General features: G+C 36.0%; 2 protein-coding genes across 2 annotated transcripts in view; both read left to right on the forward strand.

The window, feature by feature from the left end:
• The window catches only part of LOC109055435 (TRAF2 and NCK-interacting protein kinase-like), a 71,432-nt gene extending 64,019 nt beyond the window's left edge, over window positions 1-7,413 (forward strand). Inside the window, exons 22-32 of the mRNA XM_042773658.1 lie at window positions 216-306; window positions 415-558; window positions 1,010-1,112; window positions 1,387-1,557; window positions 1,660-1,803; window positions 1,999-2,133; window positions 2,992-3,092; window positions 3,277-3,426; window positions 4,189-4,348; window positions 5,225-5,364; window positions 5,446-7,413. Of these exons, the coding sequence (XP_042629592.1) occupies window positions 216-306; window positions 415-558; window positions 1,010-1,112; window positions 1,387-1,557; window positions 1,660-1,803; window positions 1,999-2,133; window positions 2,992-3,092; window positions 3,277-3,426; window positions 4,189-4,348; window positions 5,225-5,364; window positions 5,446-5,529 (1,423 nt within the window). The 3' untranslated portion in view covers window positions 5,530-7,413. The remainder of the gene's footprint in view (window positions 1-215; window positions 307-414; window positions 559-1,009; window positions 1,113-1,386; window positions 1,558-1,659; window positions 1,804-1,998; window positions 2,134-2,991; window positions 3,093-3,276; window positions 3,427-4,188; window positions 4,349-5,224; window positions 5,365-5,445) is intronic.
• Window positions 7,414-8,014: 601 nt separating this feature from the next.
• On the forward strand, window positions 8,015-15,971 carry LOC109055434 (solute carrier family 2, facilitated glucose transporter member 2-like). Its single transcript, XM_042773668.1, has 11 exons — window positions 8,015-8,183; window positions 9,659-9,754; window positions 9,920-10,119; window positions 10,265-10,389; window positions 11,486-11,601; window positions 11,900-12,062; window positions 12,662-12,849; window positions 12,971-13,075; window positions 14,421-14,522; window positions 14,666-14,869; window positions 14,970-15,971. Exons 1-11 carry the CDS (start codon window positions 8,175-8,177, stop codon window positions 15,171-15,173), a joined length of 1,512 nt encoding a protein of 503 aa, XP_042629602.1. The 5' UTR covers window positions 8,015-8,174; the 3' UTR covers window positions 15,174-15,971.
• Window positions 15,972-16,949: the final 978 nt, after the last annotated feature.

The raw sequence follows: 16,949 nt of genomic DNA on the forward strand, positions 1-16,949 counted from the left end.
GCAATCAGGGCACATGCTCTTGCATGTTGTGTCAGGGTGCTTATGGAGGCATTTCATGTTCAAGTCTGGCTTGCAACTTTTATGTTCCCCTTCGCCATTTCACATTTATCCTCTCGCCTTATTCTCTATCCATAAAATGAGCACAGAAATTAAATTCTGTTTTAATCTGACTCTGTAAAATGCAAGCCTAAGTTTCTTGTATTTGTCTTCCTCAGGCCTTCTGTTCAGGGAAATAATGGGTCTTTCACAAGCAGCCATGATGAGTCCTTTGGCGACTCTAAGGATGGCACCCTAAGAATGAGAGAGGTGAGACACCAATTCCAGTCACATTAAATGTTATTTAACTCCAAAAAAGACTTTTATTCTCTCTCACTTCTCATGTATAACGCACTTTTGACTTGATGTTCTCTATAGACCAATGAAAGGCAACGCTTGGGCCACAGCGAGAGCAATGGTTTCGCAGGCCACGGGAACCTACCAGACCTGGTGCAGCAAAGCCACTCCCCATCAGGAACTCCAACAGGCCTCAATTCCCAGCACCTAGACTCTATGGATGAGGTAGATAACATTTAAGAGGGATACATATCCAATATATTTAGCCAGGCAAAGCTATTTTAAATACGGCTTGAGTTATTTCCCAGTCCTGTGCTACCCTCCTCTCCCTTTAATTTGCTCTCCTCTCTTCACTATAACTAGCATTAAAATGAGGCTAAAGGGTCTCAAAATATGAGGAAAACACTTTGCTGTCCTAATGACTCCCATTTTCATAACTCCATTGCAGACATTATTTACTGACTCATAGGCACAAGTGAAAGTCTAAAATATCCTGCTGTGTTATAGAACTTTTTTTTTCTTTTTCTTAACCATCTATTATCTAAACAGCAGGAATTGTGCTTCAGTTATTTTTCAGTTATATTTTTAGCCCCAACCCCAGACTGTTTTTCTCTGAATGCCTGCTATTAAATGATTTTACTAAAGCTGACATGGTTCAATTGTTATTTTTTATCAGTTTGGTCATGGAGGTGGTTCGAAAGCTTCTTTCACTCCTTTTATGGACCCATGTGTATATCAGAGCTCCCCCACAGACGACAATGATGAGAGCTCAGCGGCCGGTAAATATACAAATCACAAACAAACACATCATGTTTTCACTGCCCGCAACACTGAAAGGAAGAACATTATGGAAAGTAATTTGGATGGCACAACATTTTGGATAAAATAGGTTTTAAAATAGGTTTATTCTGGGCACTGAATGAGATAAGAGCGTTTCAACATAATTTTGCTTTCTCCTGCGGTGTTTGCTTCTTGTCCAAACATCCATTTATGAATGAAATGGTTTCTCTTTCATATCATTTAATGTGTTTTCTTGTCTTCTCACCTCTGCAGCTCTGTTTGCTAATGAGCTGTTGCGTCAGGAACAGGCCAAACTGAACGAGGCTCGCAAGATCTCTGTGGTCAATGTCAACCCGACCAACATCAGACCTCACAGCGACACCCCAGAGATCCGCAAGTACAAGAAGCGCTTCAACTCGGAGATCCTGTGTGCTGCTTTATGGGGTACATCATCACCTTTTTTGTTTCAGTTCCTCCTCTCATATACATTCTTAAGTCAGAATCCAATTCTGACAAGACTTGTGTTTGGTGTTTGTGGACGCTCAGGTGTGAACCTCTTGGTGGGCACTGAGAACGGTTTAATGCTGCTGGACCGCAGCGGTCAGGGCAAGGTGTATAACCTCATCACTCGCCGACGCTTCCAACAGATGGATGTGCTAGAGGGTCTAAATGTCCTGGTCACCATATCAGGTTGGTCTCACTACAAATAAGTCATCGAAGTTGACATTTCAGTGTCGTGTACTGCAGTCAGATGACATTTAAGTCCACATTTTTAAGCATAGTTCTTTTTTCCGCTAAAAAAAAGCCTGGGGCCAGCTCTTTGTGTCGTTTGGGGATACATGTAGTGTTTTATTAACATGTCAGCCTTGTCATTGATGTTTGCAGGGAAGAAAAACAAGCTACGTGTCTACTACTTGTCATGGCTGAGAAACAGGATACTGCACAATGATCCGGAGGTAGAGAAGAAACAGGGCTGGATCACTGTTGGGGATCTGGAAGGCTGTATTCACTATAAAGTTGGTAAGTCATCCATCTCTGCTAGAGTTATCACAAAAATACAAAAGTATTTTATATCAATGCAAATTTCACACTACTCAATACCAAGTTGGAGACCATCATATTACACGGTTGCAACTACAATCTAAATAAAACTCCTGAATTTAAGTACATTTTTATAATATTAATAAATTAGTTTAACACTGTGGCATAAAGTATTCAAAAGATTAAATTTAGTAATACAGAATAAAGGTTAATCGAGTTTGATGAATCAGTGAGTTTTCTATTTTAATTGTCAGTATTGTTTCATAAATATCAGCAACTTCATATTATCATCAAAAAAAAATTCAAAATATGAAATGTTTAATTTATTTTAAATTTTTTAAAAATATTTTATTAGCAACATTATATATTATTATAAATATTAACTGCATATTGGTGAGCCTGTGTTTAATTTATTACTTTATTGTATTATTTATATTTTATTAACAATATTATATATAAATATAAATAGTAGCATCTTCATGGAATACAATGTGAGCCTGTGTTTAAGTTTTTTGTATTATTTATATTCTATTTTATTAGCAACATTACATATTAATATAAATATTAGCAGCACGTTAGACAATGTGAGGCTGCATTTTCTGAGCATGCAGAATGAAGCAAAGTCCTTGAAAGATGAAGGCTTCCCTGTTAGAGCAGAGGCTGTTAAGACGGAGGCAGTTGAGTAGACTTATCGAGATTTCTGATGCTAATCGAAAGGATTGACATTCAGCTCGCCTGGAGAGTAGCAGCAGGGGACGGTCTGCTTCATCTTATGAATATGACAAACTGCCACTGTGAGCTGCAGGTAACTGAAAGCATGATTTACTTTGTTTTCAGTGAAATACGAGAGAATCAAATTCCTGGTGATCGCACTGAAGAACTCTGTAGAGATATATGCATGGGCCCCCAAGCCATACCATAAATTCATGGCATTCAAGGTATGATGGTGTTTCCTTATCTTTCAAATGCTCTCTGCATTTCTTTCTCGCTATTTAACTAACATGTAATGATATAATTTGTCAAAGAAAATGCCTTAAAGGTTTGCATGCATTAACTGCATATTTAACCACTTCCCTAGACTCAGCATTCATTTCTGTATCTGTATCTCTTTGTTTCTGGCAGTCGTTCACAGAGCTGCAACACAGGCCTCAGCTGGTGGACCTAACAGTAGAAGAGGGTCAAAGGTTAAAGGTCATCTATGGCTCTAGTGTGGGCTTTCACGTCATAGATGTGGATTCTGGAAGCCCTTATGACATCTACATACCATCACATGTAAGTGATGTGTTTTTAAATTAACCTCAGAAATGCTGGAACCATTTTTGTTGCTAATATATTTACAATACCAAATCCTCTTTAACCACAAATTAAGTAGAAGTGCAGACATTTGGTTTAGTTTGTGATACTAGGCTGTGGTTTGGTGTCTGTAAAAACATAATTTAGTTGTGCTTCTGGGTAAGTGAGCCGATCATGGGCAACATTCTCTTGATTGGTTGAGAGGTTTCCCTTGGCAGTGTTTCTCTTGGGGGTTGTAGTCTAATCTTAGTGAAATAACATATGCCTCAACACGTTATGTTCCCTTCACAGCACTTGAAAGTGTGAAAAGTGGAAGGATGATTTCAGGAGCTTTGAGGAAGGCAGAAGCTTGATTTCTGTATATGTGCATATACTACATAGTACATACTCTATACTATGTTCAGATAATGAATGTATTTTTACAGATAGATAGATAATGTAGAAAGGTTATACATGTAAAATGGAATATAATAATGTCAGCTGAAATGTAATGCATAATAATCAGTTGAAATACTCACTGCTTAAATATATAACATGGTCAATCGCAGCCACCAAAATGCAATTATTAGTGTACGTTAATAAGCTTTTTATATGAAATACTATACTTCCATAGATTCCCTTTGTTAAACAATGATTCCTTGAATTAATAAATGTAAATGTATTACATGGCCATCTAATGGTCTCCTTAAGAACTGCATCTTGATCTGCCAGTAACCCCTTCTTCTTCTTCTTCTGTCTTAGATCCAGAGCAGCGTGAGCCCTCATGCCATCGTGGTGCTTCCTAAGACTGATGGCATGGAGATGCTGCTGTGTTATGAAGATGAGGGTGTTTATGTTAACACCTACGGCAGAATTACCAAGGACGTGGTCTTGCAGTGGGGAGAGATGCCCACCTCTGTTGGTGAGTCTGTTTTAATACCCTTCCCAACTGTGCAAGAGGAAACGGGCCATACTGACCAGAGAATGACTTCTATTCAAGTCATCAAATATTTATCTTCAGAGAATACTTACAAAAACAGCATAATTTGCTGTATTGACTAATATAAGCATGAGTCCACAGTCACAGTGGCACTGATATCCGATTGGCCTTTACCACAGTGTCTGTTTCTGTTAGCTGCCAGCACATGGCTAGAGCTTGAGGGATGCGAGGCCAACAGAAGTGTGTGAAAACAACAGAGGGCTGCCACACATCCTCTGCTTTGTGGGAGGAGATAAATGTAGTTCACCCAGAGTTCAAAAACATTCAAACTTGGCTTCAACTTCTCTGTTTTGAGAAGTGTGTGTGTGTGTGTGTGTGTGTGTGTGTGTGTGTGTGTGTGTGTGTGTGTGTGTGTGTGTGTGTGTGTGTGTGTATTTAGGGCTTTTAGCATGCTTTATCATATATAATAATCACAATGAGGGAGAGTTTGGCAGGCTGTTATGATTATTAGTAGTTCTTCCGAAGCAGTATGAGGAACATTTTGAAATTAGGTTTAAGTCATTATTTCAGTAAATAAACCACTTTCATTAAATGGAAAACAGACTTTGACATTCTGCATAAATAAGTACTTGTGTGCTTTAAATTTTTAATTCATTATTTTTCATCTCTTTAATATTTTTGTCCCCAAGAACCAATAAATGAACAAAATATCACAGATATTACCCTGGCCAACAGGGGTTTTTTTTTTTTAAGAAGGGAAGTTGTTCACATTTTTTGAGAGAACTATGGTACTCTACATTGTTTTTGGTATAAAGATTGTCTATGCATGAGAACTCAAGAAGATGTTCTGTTTCGCAGCTTATATCCACTCCAACCAGATCATGGGCTGGGGAGAGAAAGCCATTGAGATCCGCTCTGTTGAAACGGGCCACCTGGATGGTGTATTCATGCACAAGAGAGCTCAGAGACTTAAGTTCCTCTGTGAGAGGAATGACAAGGTTAGACTTTGTTTTAGATTGTTCATCTAAAACAGCGTGGACCATTTTGGACGAGCTTAGATTTTTCTGTTTTTCCTGCAGGTGTTCTTCGCCTCGGTCCGATCAGGCGGTAGCAGTCAAGTGTTCTTCATGACGCTGAACAGGAACTCTTTGATGAACTGGTGAAGCTCCTGCAGACCCAACACTGTGGAGCCTTTTTCCTGTCAGCATTGCATCTGTGAGCGCACAGTACATTGACAGTTTGGTCTGAAAAACATTTTAAACATATTAAAAACTCTTGAGGAGTGAGCTTGGAGACATGGGTCTGTCCCGTAGGAAGTGCACTGGGTCTCTGCACACGGCTCATGGAGGTGCAGTATCTGACATCACCTGCAGTGGCACGCAGTTCTCAGAAGAGGGGGCTGATTAACTTGAACTTGTTTATAGACCTTATTTGTGGCCTCTGGTAAAGCCTGTTCTTTTAGGGTCCTCCCCTTTACGTTCCTGTCCCTGGTTTCCCATTGGTTTTGATTGACTTTTTTCCAATGAATTTTAGTCAGTTGCATGATTGTAAAGACTTGGACAATATTTAAAAGATAAAAAATGTGGGGATAACATTAGCAAGCAATTAGTCTCTTGATATTTCACTTCAAAATATTGGCAAACACTTTCACAAATATCTGTGATGCCCGTTTTTGTCCGATTTCTCAAAAGAGAGCGACATGCTTGAAAGAAATGAAAAACACTGGTGCTCATTTGTATATTGTCAACAAAATCCATAACCTGTACATTAATCCAAAGTACTGTATCTCAAAATGTAGTTGAGTTTGTTTTATAGCTTTTAAGGTTGGAAATACGGAGCTGAACGGATCATGAATGCATCTTTAAGTTGCATACCATTTTTTGAATTCTTACTCTAACTTCTCTGGTCTTTTTTTTAGAATGTTTGAAACGTAAAGAAATGGAAGCACGGAAGTTAACAAGTGAAATCTAGCCATATGCGGAAGAAAACATTCCTCCTCACTGGTTGCATGTTTGTGTAGACACTGGATCAGATGTTGTGCGACGTGTATGTCAGAGCAACATATTTGAGATCAAAATAATAATAATAATGATAAAAATAGAAAGATAAAAGACAAAAAGCACCTGTATTTCAGTGATGATTGAGAATTGGTGACTTTATTTAGATTTCATTATAGTGCCTACTAGCACAAATGAAATCAATCTTTAGAGGCACATTGATTGATTTTCTATTTTTGCATAATATTTTTACGGCATAACTCTTATGTTTCGGCCATCATTTCTAGGCCGTAAGTCTCTCTTCTCAACATTTCAGAAGACTCAGCGTTGTTCAATTAAGCTGTAGCTTCTTACACACTTATTTTGCAACAGTGTTTAATGGGTGAAACAAACCTGGGGCTCAGAAACATTCCAAAAAGGGAAAAGGTTCTTCATCTGATAAGTATGTGGTACTCTCTTGGTAGTCTCTTGGACTACAATATCACAAATGTTGATCTTAACTTCTTGGTACAAACATTGGTACAGAACTACTACAGTAGATCAAAAGATATTAACCATAATATATTGTTTTTGTATTGTTCATGAGCTCTTTTTTCAGATTATTACGTTTTTTTGTTTTGTATGTTTGCCTGGGTCTTCAGTTCAACGCTTTATATGTTCTCAAAGTCACTTGATGTTTGCACACTATATAGATATTTATATTTCTTTCACATCTCTTACAAAGCAAAAGAAGATATTTTAATGGTGAGGGAATGAGAGGTTTTTAGCAATAATGTCCTGCTGATGTATGTATGTATGTATGCTGTGTGAAACACTGTGTTCGGCCAGTGCTGGGGAAGAACCTCACTGAGCTCTTTTAATTAACTACTTTATTTGACACTCAAGAATGGTTACTTAATGTTTCTGTCTTAATATGTTTTTAATGATCATCGAAAGCTGTAAACCAGATTTTCATTTCTTTTACGGTTATAAAAGCACTATGTCCTCTTTTGGTTTGTTATTTTATTTTATGGTAAGAAAAATAAATAAACATAAGTATCTTTTTTGGCTCGTGTTAGTGTCCCTCACTCTGTTGAATCTTTGGTTGTTTTCCAGAGCTCATGAAAGCACCAGTATCTCTGAGCGCTGAGAACTTTGCTCTGATAGGTGTAATACATTAACTCTTCTTGCTCAAACACATAACATCTTATCCAGCTGCTTTATGCTAATCAAAAAAAAAAAGCACCAATCTAGCAATGCTTACACCTGGTATTCTTCAATATTTGCATCATAAACACATCGTCCCCTTGGAATTATAAGTAATTTTGAGATATTGAGCTTCAAAGATTTTGTGTTCCATTCGACTGTGTAGATAGAACCTTATTGTTTTTTAAATAAAAAGTTCCATAATGTACACAACATTAAATAAATCTATAACAATGTAAATATGTTGACACAGAATAAGAATATGTGAATAACTCAATTTTAACAAAAATGTCAGCTAGAACTTTATAATTCCAAGGGCACGAATTGTATTAATATACCTTTAAATGATATAAAAAGTCATGTCAGTCATTTTGACCATACAAAAAAAAGTGAAACAATAGTCTGGTATTCAGTGGAAAGATTATTGTGATGAAGCAGCACATAAACAGCCGTGATACATGAACATCATTAGTGTATCAGGGCAGAAGGTCTCCCGCTCAGCACACATGTGCAGCATGATCCTGCAGTAACAGGATTGATCATTTACTGAGTATTGGGAAAGCAGCCGAGAACCTTGGAGCCACTATTGATGCCCAAGAACGGCTTTTGCTGACACTTCATGCAAAATGGAGAAGGTAAATTGATTTAATCCTTTATTATGAATTCATATGTATAATGAAAATGATGTTTGATTTGCATCTGAATGATAAGTAACAGGTTTGCAATGCTGAATGGTGTGAAATAGCGTTTAATTGATATGATTGTGTCTTGTAACTTTAAAGAGAATAAGATGCGGAATAGTGAATGCAGGTGTTATTCATCCTTTGATTATGAGCTTTCAGGGTTTATCATTATTACTTTGATTTGACTAAATAAACCGCCATTTAATTGTAAGCTGTCAAATGAATAACCAAAATGACCAGAATACAGATACTTTTATTATGTGTATTAAAAGTTATTTTAATAGATTTAAGAAATGCTACCGTTCAAGGTGTTTAAAAGGACATTCAGTTTGTATGACTTAGTTATGTTAATAAACTATGCATACATGTATGTTTGTAATTGCGCATTGTTATTGTTGTTACTATAGTAGATAATTGTAACGTAGTATGTGTTATGTACACACTAGAGATTTTCAGACCATCAAGAGCTTTAGTTTTGTTTACTCTGGTATTACTCGTACTTGATATTTCAGATGTTATAACATTCATTTTTTAGTTACATCTAAATTATACTAGTAAAGAGTGTTAATCAATCTCTAATCTAATCGTGTTCATTGTTCTTAAATCAAATGTTTGTTCAAACAAAGAATATGTTTTATTAAACAAACAAACAAAAAATCTTTTAATTGCACAATTGAATTAAAATGTATACTTTACTTTTTTGTTCACAAACATTTGTCTTTCAGTGCAAGACCTTTTTATAAAAAAAAGTATCGACCTTAATTATAAATTAAATAAGAGGAAAACGTAATTGAGCGTTAAAAATAAAATGTTTTGTTTGTATTGCTAATTTCTATTGGCACATTCTGAATTGATCAAGAGTAAATGATGCTGATACTGTAAATGAATATTGATATTGTAAATGAAAATTTAAGGAATAAACCGAATGGAACCAAATATGTCAGTATGTTCTCTAAATGAAAATGAATTGTAATTAACAATGCTTCAAGGTTTAAAAATATAACCTCCAACATATTTATTCTTTCACTTAAAATGTCTAATTATTCTTAAATCAAGGAAAATTTTCTTGAGAAATAAAATCACAAAAGTCTTGTTTTATGTGACATTGATCAAAATTAAGTGAGTTTTCTTCAAGCGAGAACAGTTATCTGCCATTGGGCTCAGACAACAGGTTTTTATACCCCATCGACAGATGTTTGTTCTTGTTTTAAGCAAGATTTTGCTCAATTTCAAAAACAAGTCTTCATACGTTCAATTTGCATCTGAAGTAGATGTACCCTGATTTAAGAATGTTTAGATATTTGAACAGGTGCTTGCAACATTCAATGCCATGATTTTATGAATGAAAGACTTTCTGCTTAGACTTTTTTAGGCCTTAATTTGTGGAAGGTAAAAATTAGGACCTGTTGTGCTTTCCTGTCTCACAGCAGTTAACAGGCACACTCGCTCTGGCAGTGTTCACAGCTGCACTTGGCTCTCTGCAGATGGGATACAGCCTGGGCGTCATCAACGCCCCACAGAAGGTCAGTAATCACACCATCATTACAACCTTCACACGCCTAGCTGCATTCAGAGCCAGCGTGACATGCTTTTATCTATTTGAGATTATATCTTCAAGAGAAAGGACTATTGTACTCTATTATTATTTGGAAGGGATTTGTCTTGGCATTATGTCATTTGTGTTGTAGGTCATTGAAAGGCACTATGCAAGATCTCTGGGTGTCTATAATGAAGAGCTAGCTCGTAGGGAAAGAGGAAACACAACAGAACATGAAGAACCGACTGATGCGACTGTGGTCATGTACTGGTCCTTGTCTGTGGCCACCTTCTCCATCGGAGGCATGGTGTCCTCCTTTCTAGTGAGCTTTGTTAGCGACATCCGTGGAAGGTAGAGTATTTTTTTAATTATTAACGTTGATTGCAAAGAAATTGTTTCATCTTCCCTTATCTTGAAAGTATAATGTTTTATATGTTCAGATTTAGTGTAATGAGACTTGTATCTGTGGTCTTGTCTGTATAATATTGATTTACAGGATCAAAGGTATGCTGTTTATAAATGTCCTGGCCATAACAGCTGGTCTGCTAATGGGCCTGGCTAAAATGGGCACACCTTACCTCATGGTGATAGCAGGACGTGCTATCATGGGACTGTACTGTGGTAAGAGACACAACCTTGCCTCTATTTTCATGGAATCTTAAAAGAAAAGCAAGGCTAGGCTTTTAATAATTGATTAAAATGATTAAAAATGATCATAAAATAATCATGCATAAGCAAAGGAAAAAAAAATAACAACAAATAGTAAAATGTAGTAAAATTTTATTTCAAATGTATTAAAAACAGAGAAAACAACAAGAGTACATAAGATAAAAAGGAAACTTTTTTTAATAATAATAAAAAATGAAAAAATAAAAAAAAAATAGTAAATGTAAAAATTTGTAATTTAGTAATGTAAAAATTCAAAAGCAACATCACACCAGCAAGAACTGTACAGAATCTTAGACAGCAGGATATTGCTTTTATACAGCAGTTCAATAATCAAATAAATAACTCACATTTTAGATACAACAGTGACCGTTATTTTGTCTATTTTTGCTCCACCAATGAAATAGTGATGTTAAAGAGCGATTCATTCATTTTGTGTCATGTAATGAAAGAACAAAATATTTGAACCAGAAGACACATTTGGAACTTACAATTCCTGAATTTATTTATTCACAATATGATCAACGATTGCATATGTGGATGTGTTCAGGAAATTTGGCTATTGAAAATATATATAATCTTAATTTAACTAATTTAAGCTCAAATTAAATAAATGAGCAAAAATAAAATTGACTGAATAATAGTTAATTTTGTGAACGAGATTCAAAGATCAGGTATAAAATGATCCAATCATCTCATGAATACAACGAAAGTCATTTCAAACAAAGCACAGCAGAAACTGTTGCGTCTCTGAGCAGCACTCGGTAGCGGTGTTTCCTGATCAGATCAGTTGAGTGAATTATTCAGTGACTCAGAGAGGTAGCCATTTGCTTCATTCCTAAATGAATCATTATTTTAAAAGAATCAGTTGAGTGAATGATTCATGGTTCACTTATAAAGACAATCACTTTTCATCTGCTACAGATGTAATGAATGTACATGTTTTTTTACTTAAATTTGTTTTATTATATTGCACTGTTACATGTTTTATGTATGTATATGCAATATGTTTTGAGTGCACACTTGTTCATATATGACACACGTGTTATAGGTCTGTCATCTGGCCTGGTGCCTCTGTACATTGGAGAGATTTCTCCAGTGAAGTACAGAGGTGCTATGGGAGCACTTCACCAGCTGGCTATTGTAATTGGCATCCTTATTAGTCAAGTAAGTGCCACTTTTATAATACATCTAATACACAATAAGGGTTAAAAGGTTCATAGTGGGAACTGAATATTTAGTTTTATTAAATAAAAGAACATGACCATACCTGATCTTCCAAGGAAAATCTGTATTACAATCAGCTAAAACAACTGTGATAAGATACACATAAGGTCCAGGGTCACATGAGTCAAAAAATTAACCCTTTATTGTTCTTTGAAATTATTTCATTATTTTTTAGTGACTCGTTTTCAGTTCTTATTAGAATCTGTAAGATGTATGCAGATGTCCTTGTTATCTACAGGTCATTGGTCTGGATTTCTTGCTGGGAAATGATGACATGTGGCACGTGTTGCTGGGTCTTTCTGGAGCTCCTGCTATCCTGCAGAGTCTGCTGCTGCTTGTGTGTCCAGAGAGTCCTCGATATCTCTACATCAAACTAGGCAAAGTGGAAGAAGCATGCAAGAGTATGTGCCAAAGCCTTTCTTAGTCATTACTCTTGGACAATGTATGTTGAAACATATAATTATAATCTCATAATAGGCTTTTTATGGGAATAAAGTCTTGAGAAATGTAGAGAAGTGTAAAGAAATAAAACATCACAAAATTATGACACAAAAAAAGTACTAGCCAAAACTACAAGAATAACATTTTTTTGCGATTCAAGTCAGTAATACGAGAATAAGGAAAGTTGCATCAAAGTGAAGTGGAGCTAACCACTGGCTGCCATTACAGATGCACAAAGCAGGCAATTTCCTGAATGTCCGTCAGGTTCCTCCTCCTTAATAAATTCAATTTCCTACATTTCACTGCCGGATTCTAATGATAACTCTGTGTTGATTTGCCAAAATAATAATAATTTTTTTTTTTGTAAATACTGACACATGCTAGTCAATCTAAATCCTCCACATACATTTTCTGCATTGATGAAGATAGTTAGGAATTAGCTTTTTTCATAGAGGATTTTTAAAAGTTACAAAATAATAAATAAATAAACTGAAAACATTCTGAACTTCTTGTCTGCAGATCAGACAAAATAATGATTCTCAGTTCTTCCCTCTGGTAGGTCTGAAAAGGCTGAAGGGAGATTACGACACCTCAAAAGACATAGCAGAGATGCAGGCAGAGAAAGAAGAGGTCATGAATGAGGCGCAAATGTCCATCCTGCGGCTGCTCCGTTCCTCTGTGTACCGCCAGCAGCTCTTTGTAGCCCTGATGATGCATTTATCCCAGCAGTTCTCTGGGATCAACGCTGTATGCTCAATCTACCTTTATACTCCCATTTTATTGAAAAAACACTTCAGTTGACATTTTATGGACCCCATTACTATTAGACAACTGTAACATTTGATCTTCTCTTTGTTGTTTTTTCTAGATCTTTTATTACTCTACTTCGATCTTCCAGACTGCGGGGGTTGGTCAGCCTGTGTATGCCACTATTGGAATGGGAGTTATAAACATCATATTCACCCTTGTGTCGGTAAACAGACACTAATTTAAAGGCAAACACTGGCTGCTGAGGAACAGGCAAACGTTTCTTAGAAACAGCAGAGTGCTGTTGCTTCTCGGGTCTTACTTTCCCTTAATGCTTTTTGATAATAACTCAAGACTGTTATTGCAGATTTTCCAACTTACTTAAGAGCATGTTTCTTTAGATAACAGATTGCAACTGAAGGCAGAGCAGCTCTCATTAGCACTGTGATATAAATGTGTCATTTATTTAGGTTAGATTTGTAAAAATTTGTGCTGACATTATCAATCATGCTCATATTTAATATATAGTCCTATGACCCAGTGAGAATCCCATTCACCCTTGAATCTTGTGAACGGATTGAGTTGTAATAACTGCTGGATCTGGAGAGGTGGCTGAAGCCTGCTTCTCTCGGCTCATAGACCTGGAGAGCAGCCATATGTTATCGGGGACTTTGCAGTGTTTATCTCTGCTAGTTCAAGGGCAGCCTGCAAGTGAAAACAGTTTTGAGTAAAGAGTCGAGAGCATTCAGAACAGGATTGGATGAATCTGGTGCATGAAAGCGTAATGCTTTAGACTAGTCTAAGAGTAGACAAAGTCATTTTCTGATTTTCACTCAAGAAAGTTTTAGCTCTAAAGAGATGAAAAATTAAAAAGAAGTAATTTTGAAAAATATGGTTTAAATGTGAACTCTCATAAGATGAAGACTACAGATTGATGAAAACAGCTTAATAAAAATACATGGGTCACCTCATGAAGGCCACCATGATGTGATCACATGAGCAGCCAAATATGGTTAATTTTATCTTGGTAACCAGGGGCTGAATTGAGAGTTTGGAGGTGGAGGAACCCAAAAGTCTGGTGGTGATGTAAACATGACCATCAAATTCCTAGAAGAAGAAGAAAAAAAATACATTTTTAACAATAAATAAAAGAATTAGAAATTAACAATACAAATAAAATAGATAATTAATAAATGTTCATAAAAGATGAAATTCAAAACATATATGGATAAATATGCAAATGTTCACCAAACTGCTAGAAAAAGCATAAATAATAATAATAATAATAATAACTAAACTAAATATTTAAATATTTACAGTGAATTTGGGTTAATTGAGAATTTTTTTCCAGTATTTACCTAGTATTTTTTCTCCCCATAAAGTTGAGCAGTTGTAAAAAAACTAGATTTTTTAGTTTAAAGCCACTAGATGTCAGTATATGACATTAAAAAAATGACAAAAAACTTTTGAAAATCTTTAAAAAGTCTTTAAGCATACAGGCAATTGCAGATAATTCTGGTCATTCTTGAACAATCCTGTTCATTCATGTGTTTGAATGTGTTTTTTAACAGGTGATGTTGGTGGACAGAGCAGGCAGACGGACACTAACTATGGTTGGTTTGGGAGGAATGTGCTGTTGTGCTGTGGCCATGACAGTGGGCATGGTATTTCAGGTATGATCTGAAAAAAAGAAAAAGAAAAAAAAAATTATATAATAGACAACCAAACTTGACCAGAAATGAGGAAAACTCGAGTAGGACCGAATTGCTCAATCATGTTTGTTTTATGTCTATAAACTCTTATTTCTGCTTCTCAGGATGTTTACTCGTGGATGAGCTACCTCAGCATGGCAGCCATATTCCTGTTTGTGTCGTTCTTTGAGATCGGTCCTGGACCAATCCCATGGTTCATTGTGGCAGAGATCTTCAGTCAGGGGCCGCGTCCAGCAGCCATCGCATTAGCTGGGTGTTGCAACTGGACATGTAATTTCATTGTTGGCATGTTTTTCCCTTACTTAGAGGTATATTGAGTTCCCTTGACCTTTAATATTGTGTAATATCTTTACACGCCATCATTACATAAGGTCTTCAAAATAAGAATAACTCTGTTTTGGTCCTTAGGGTCTTTGTGGGAACTATGTCTTCGTCATTTTTGCAGTACTTCTATTCGGCTTCACTGTTTTTACCTACATGCGTGTACCTGAAACAAAAGGGAAGACTTTTGAGGAGATTACGGCTGTCTTCCACCATAAACGTGGAGCGCCCCCTTCCAAACCTCAAGAAGAGGCTGAGATGGTGCAGCTCAAGAGCTCTACAGAGGCCTGAAATGGACCGTAATCTTTTTAAACTGTGGAATGAACGATGTTACTGCTGTCACAGAACTCACCTGTTATGACAGAATTGATCTGCCATATCTTCCACAGAGACTCGCACCTGGAGCTCGATGACTTAGCTCATCGTATGATAGGAAATAATTGGTCTAGAAGCAGGTAAAGAGATTAACTAAACCCAACAGCATAATTGTGAAAGATGGCGTACAATATAGACATGCACTGGCCTTGGTGCAACTGATGGTGAGACTTAAATGATTGTATATTATTTTTATATTCCCAAAGTTATATTTCTGTTAAGGATATTTTAAAGGCATTATAAAATAATATTTTCAGTGTATTTTATTAATGTGACTTGTCCTTTTAGTGTAATACAGAGAGATTTGGTTGTGTCATAAAGCTCAAACAGTCACCTGAAAGAAGATTATAAACTTTGATGCATATATGTGATAAATATTTTAAAATGAACCTATGAAAGAACATCACATACAGTTGGTTAGTGCATAGGGAATATTCTTACATTTTGTTCAAGAGTTACAGTCATGGTATTGCATTTGTGTATTTTTGCCATTATAAAATTATTAACGTTTTAAAGTAAATCATTCCAATAACAAACATGCCAAAGCAATGATTTGCTTTACTGGATATAAGACTGTTATAGTATAGGAATAGCAGCAGTCCATGAATTGTTGATACAGTACATAGGAAGGCCTTTAAAAACACAATGGTGCTGAAACCCTTTTTGCTGTTTGTTGCTTTTGTCATTCTTTCATTAAAACTATACTCCATGGCAGTTTGATGAGTGTCAAAGTACCTGGAAAGTTATTGCAAAGATGCTGTGTGTACATTACTGTACTTAATCTATCATTCACAGTTATGGATTTGGTAAATGTTTAATGTTTTTGAAAGAAGTCTGTGCTTACTAAGGCTACATTTATTTATAAAATAATATTGTGCAATATTATTATTTAAAATAACTTTTCAGTGTCACATGATGCTTTATTCTTATATGATTTGGTCCTCAAGAAACATATTATTATCAGTGTTGATAAAGGTGGAATGTGGAGGCTTGTTGAAGCTGAATGGGAGCCTCAAAGTAGTCTTCAATTCCTTCTCCAATAAACTAAACTTTCTGGTAGTTGATAATACTACAGATCAAATATAATGACCTATGAACTCCAATATCATCAAATTTTCTAATTTCTGATGGAAGGAGTAAATAGGCTACAAGACTTGCATACATTCAACTAAGAAAGGTTGACTTTGAACAAAAAGGTTTATAATTTGCTCTTTGGTCAAAGGTACAGTATGTTTGAGATATACTGTAGCAGGGCGAGGCAATTGCTATGTCGTCACTCTGTAGGTGGATCGGCTGTTAGCATGACACTGGTTCCCTCGACAAAAACCTATCCAGCTTTTTCCTGATGTAAAAATGGGTGCCGCCATTTGTAAATTCTATGGGTCTAGCTTCCGGTCTCATTTGCGTCCAGCTATTTTTAGATGTACAAAACAGTTTGTTTTGCTGCTAGATATTGACAATCGATGTGTCCTATCATATTATTTTAATCTGTTATTTTAATTAAGAACTCACTGGTTTGTACCGCAAACAGTTTTACCGTTTACTGCACGTTGTTATTCTCCTCGTTATTTACCTATAGCAGCTAATGAAATGGAAGTCTCACCCATAGGCTTACTTCCGCGTTGAGGAAAAAGGTGATTTTTCAGGCTTTTGGATTATCGCAAGCTCTGTGTTCAACTATAGTTCATGAAA

This window comes from Cyprinus carpio, chromosome A2 (genome assembly GCF_018340385.1).
Source record: "Cyprinus carpio isolate SPL01 chromosome A2, ASM1834038v1, whole genome shotgun sequence".
Classification (NCBI taxonomy): Eukaryota; Metazoa; Chordata; class Actinopteri; order Cypriniformes; family Cyprinidae; genus Cyprinus; species Cyprinus carpio.

What these genes read in the sequence shown, in the direction of transcription:
- LOC109055434 (XM_042773668.1), top strand. An exon ending in AGTGGAAGAAGCATGCAAGA is followed by an intron (nt 12,063 to 12,661) that starts GTATGTGCCAAA and finishes TCCCTCTGGTAG; the next exon opens with GTCTGAAAAGGCTGAAGGGA. An exon ending in TCATATTCACCCTTGTGTCG is followed by an intron (nt 13,076 to 14,420) that starts GTAAACAGACAC and finishes GTTTTTTAACAG; the next exon opens with GTGATGTTGGTGGACAGAGC.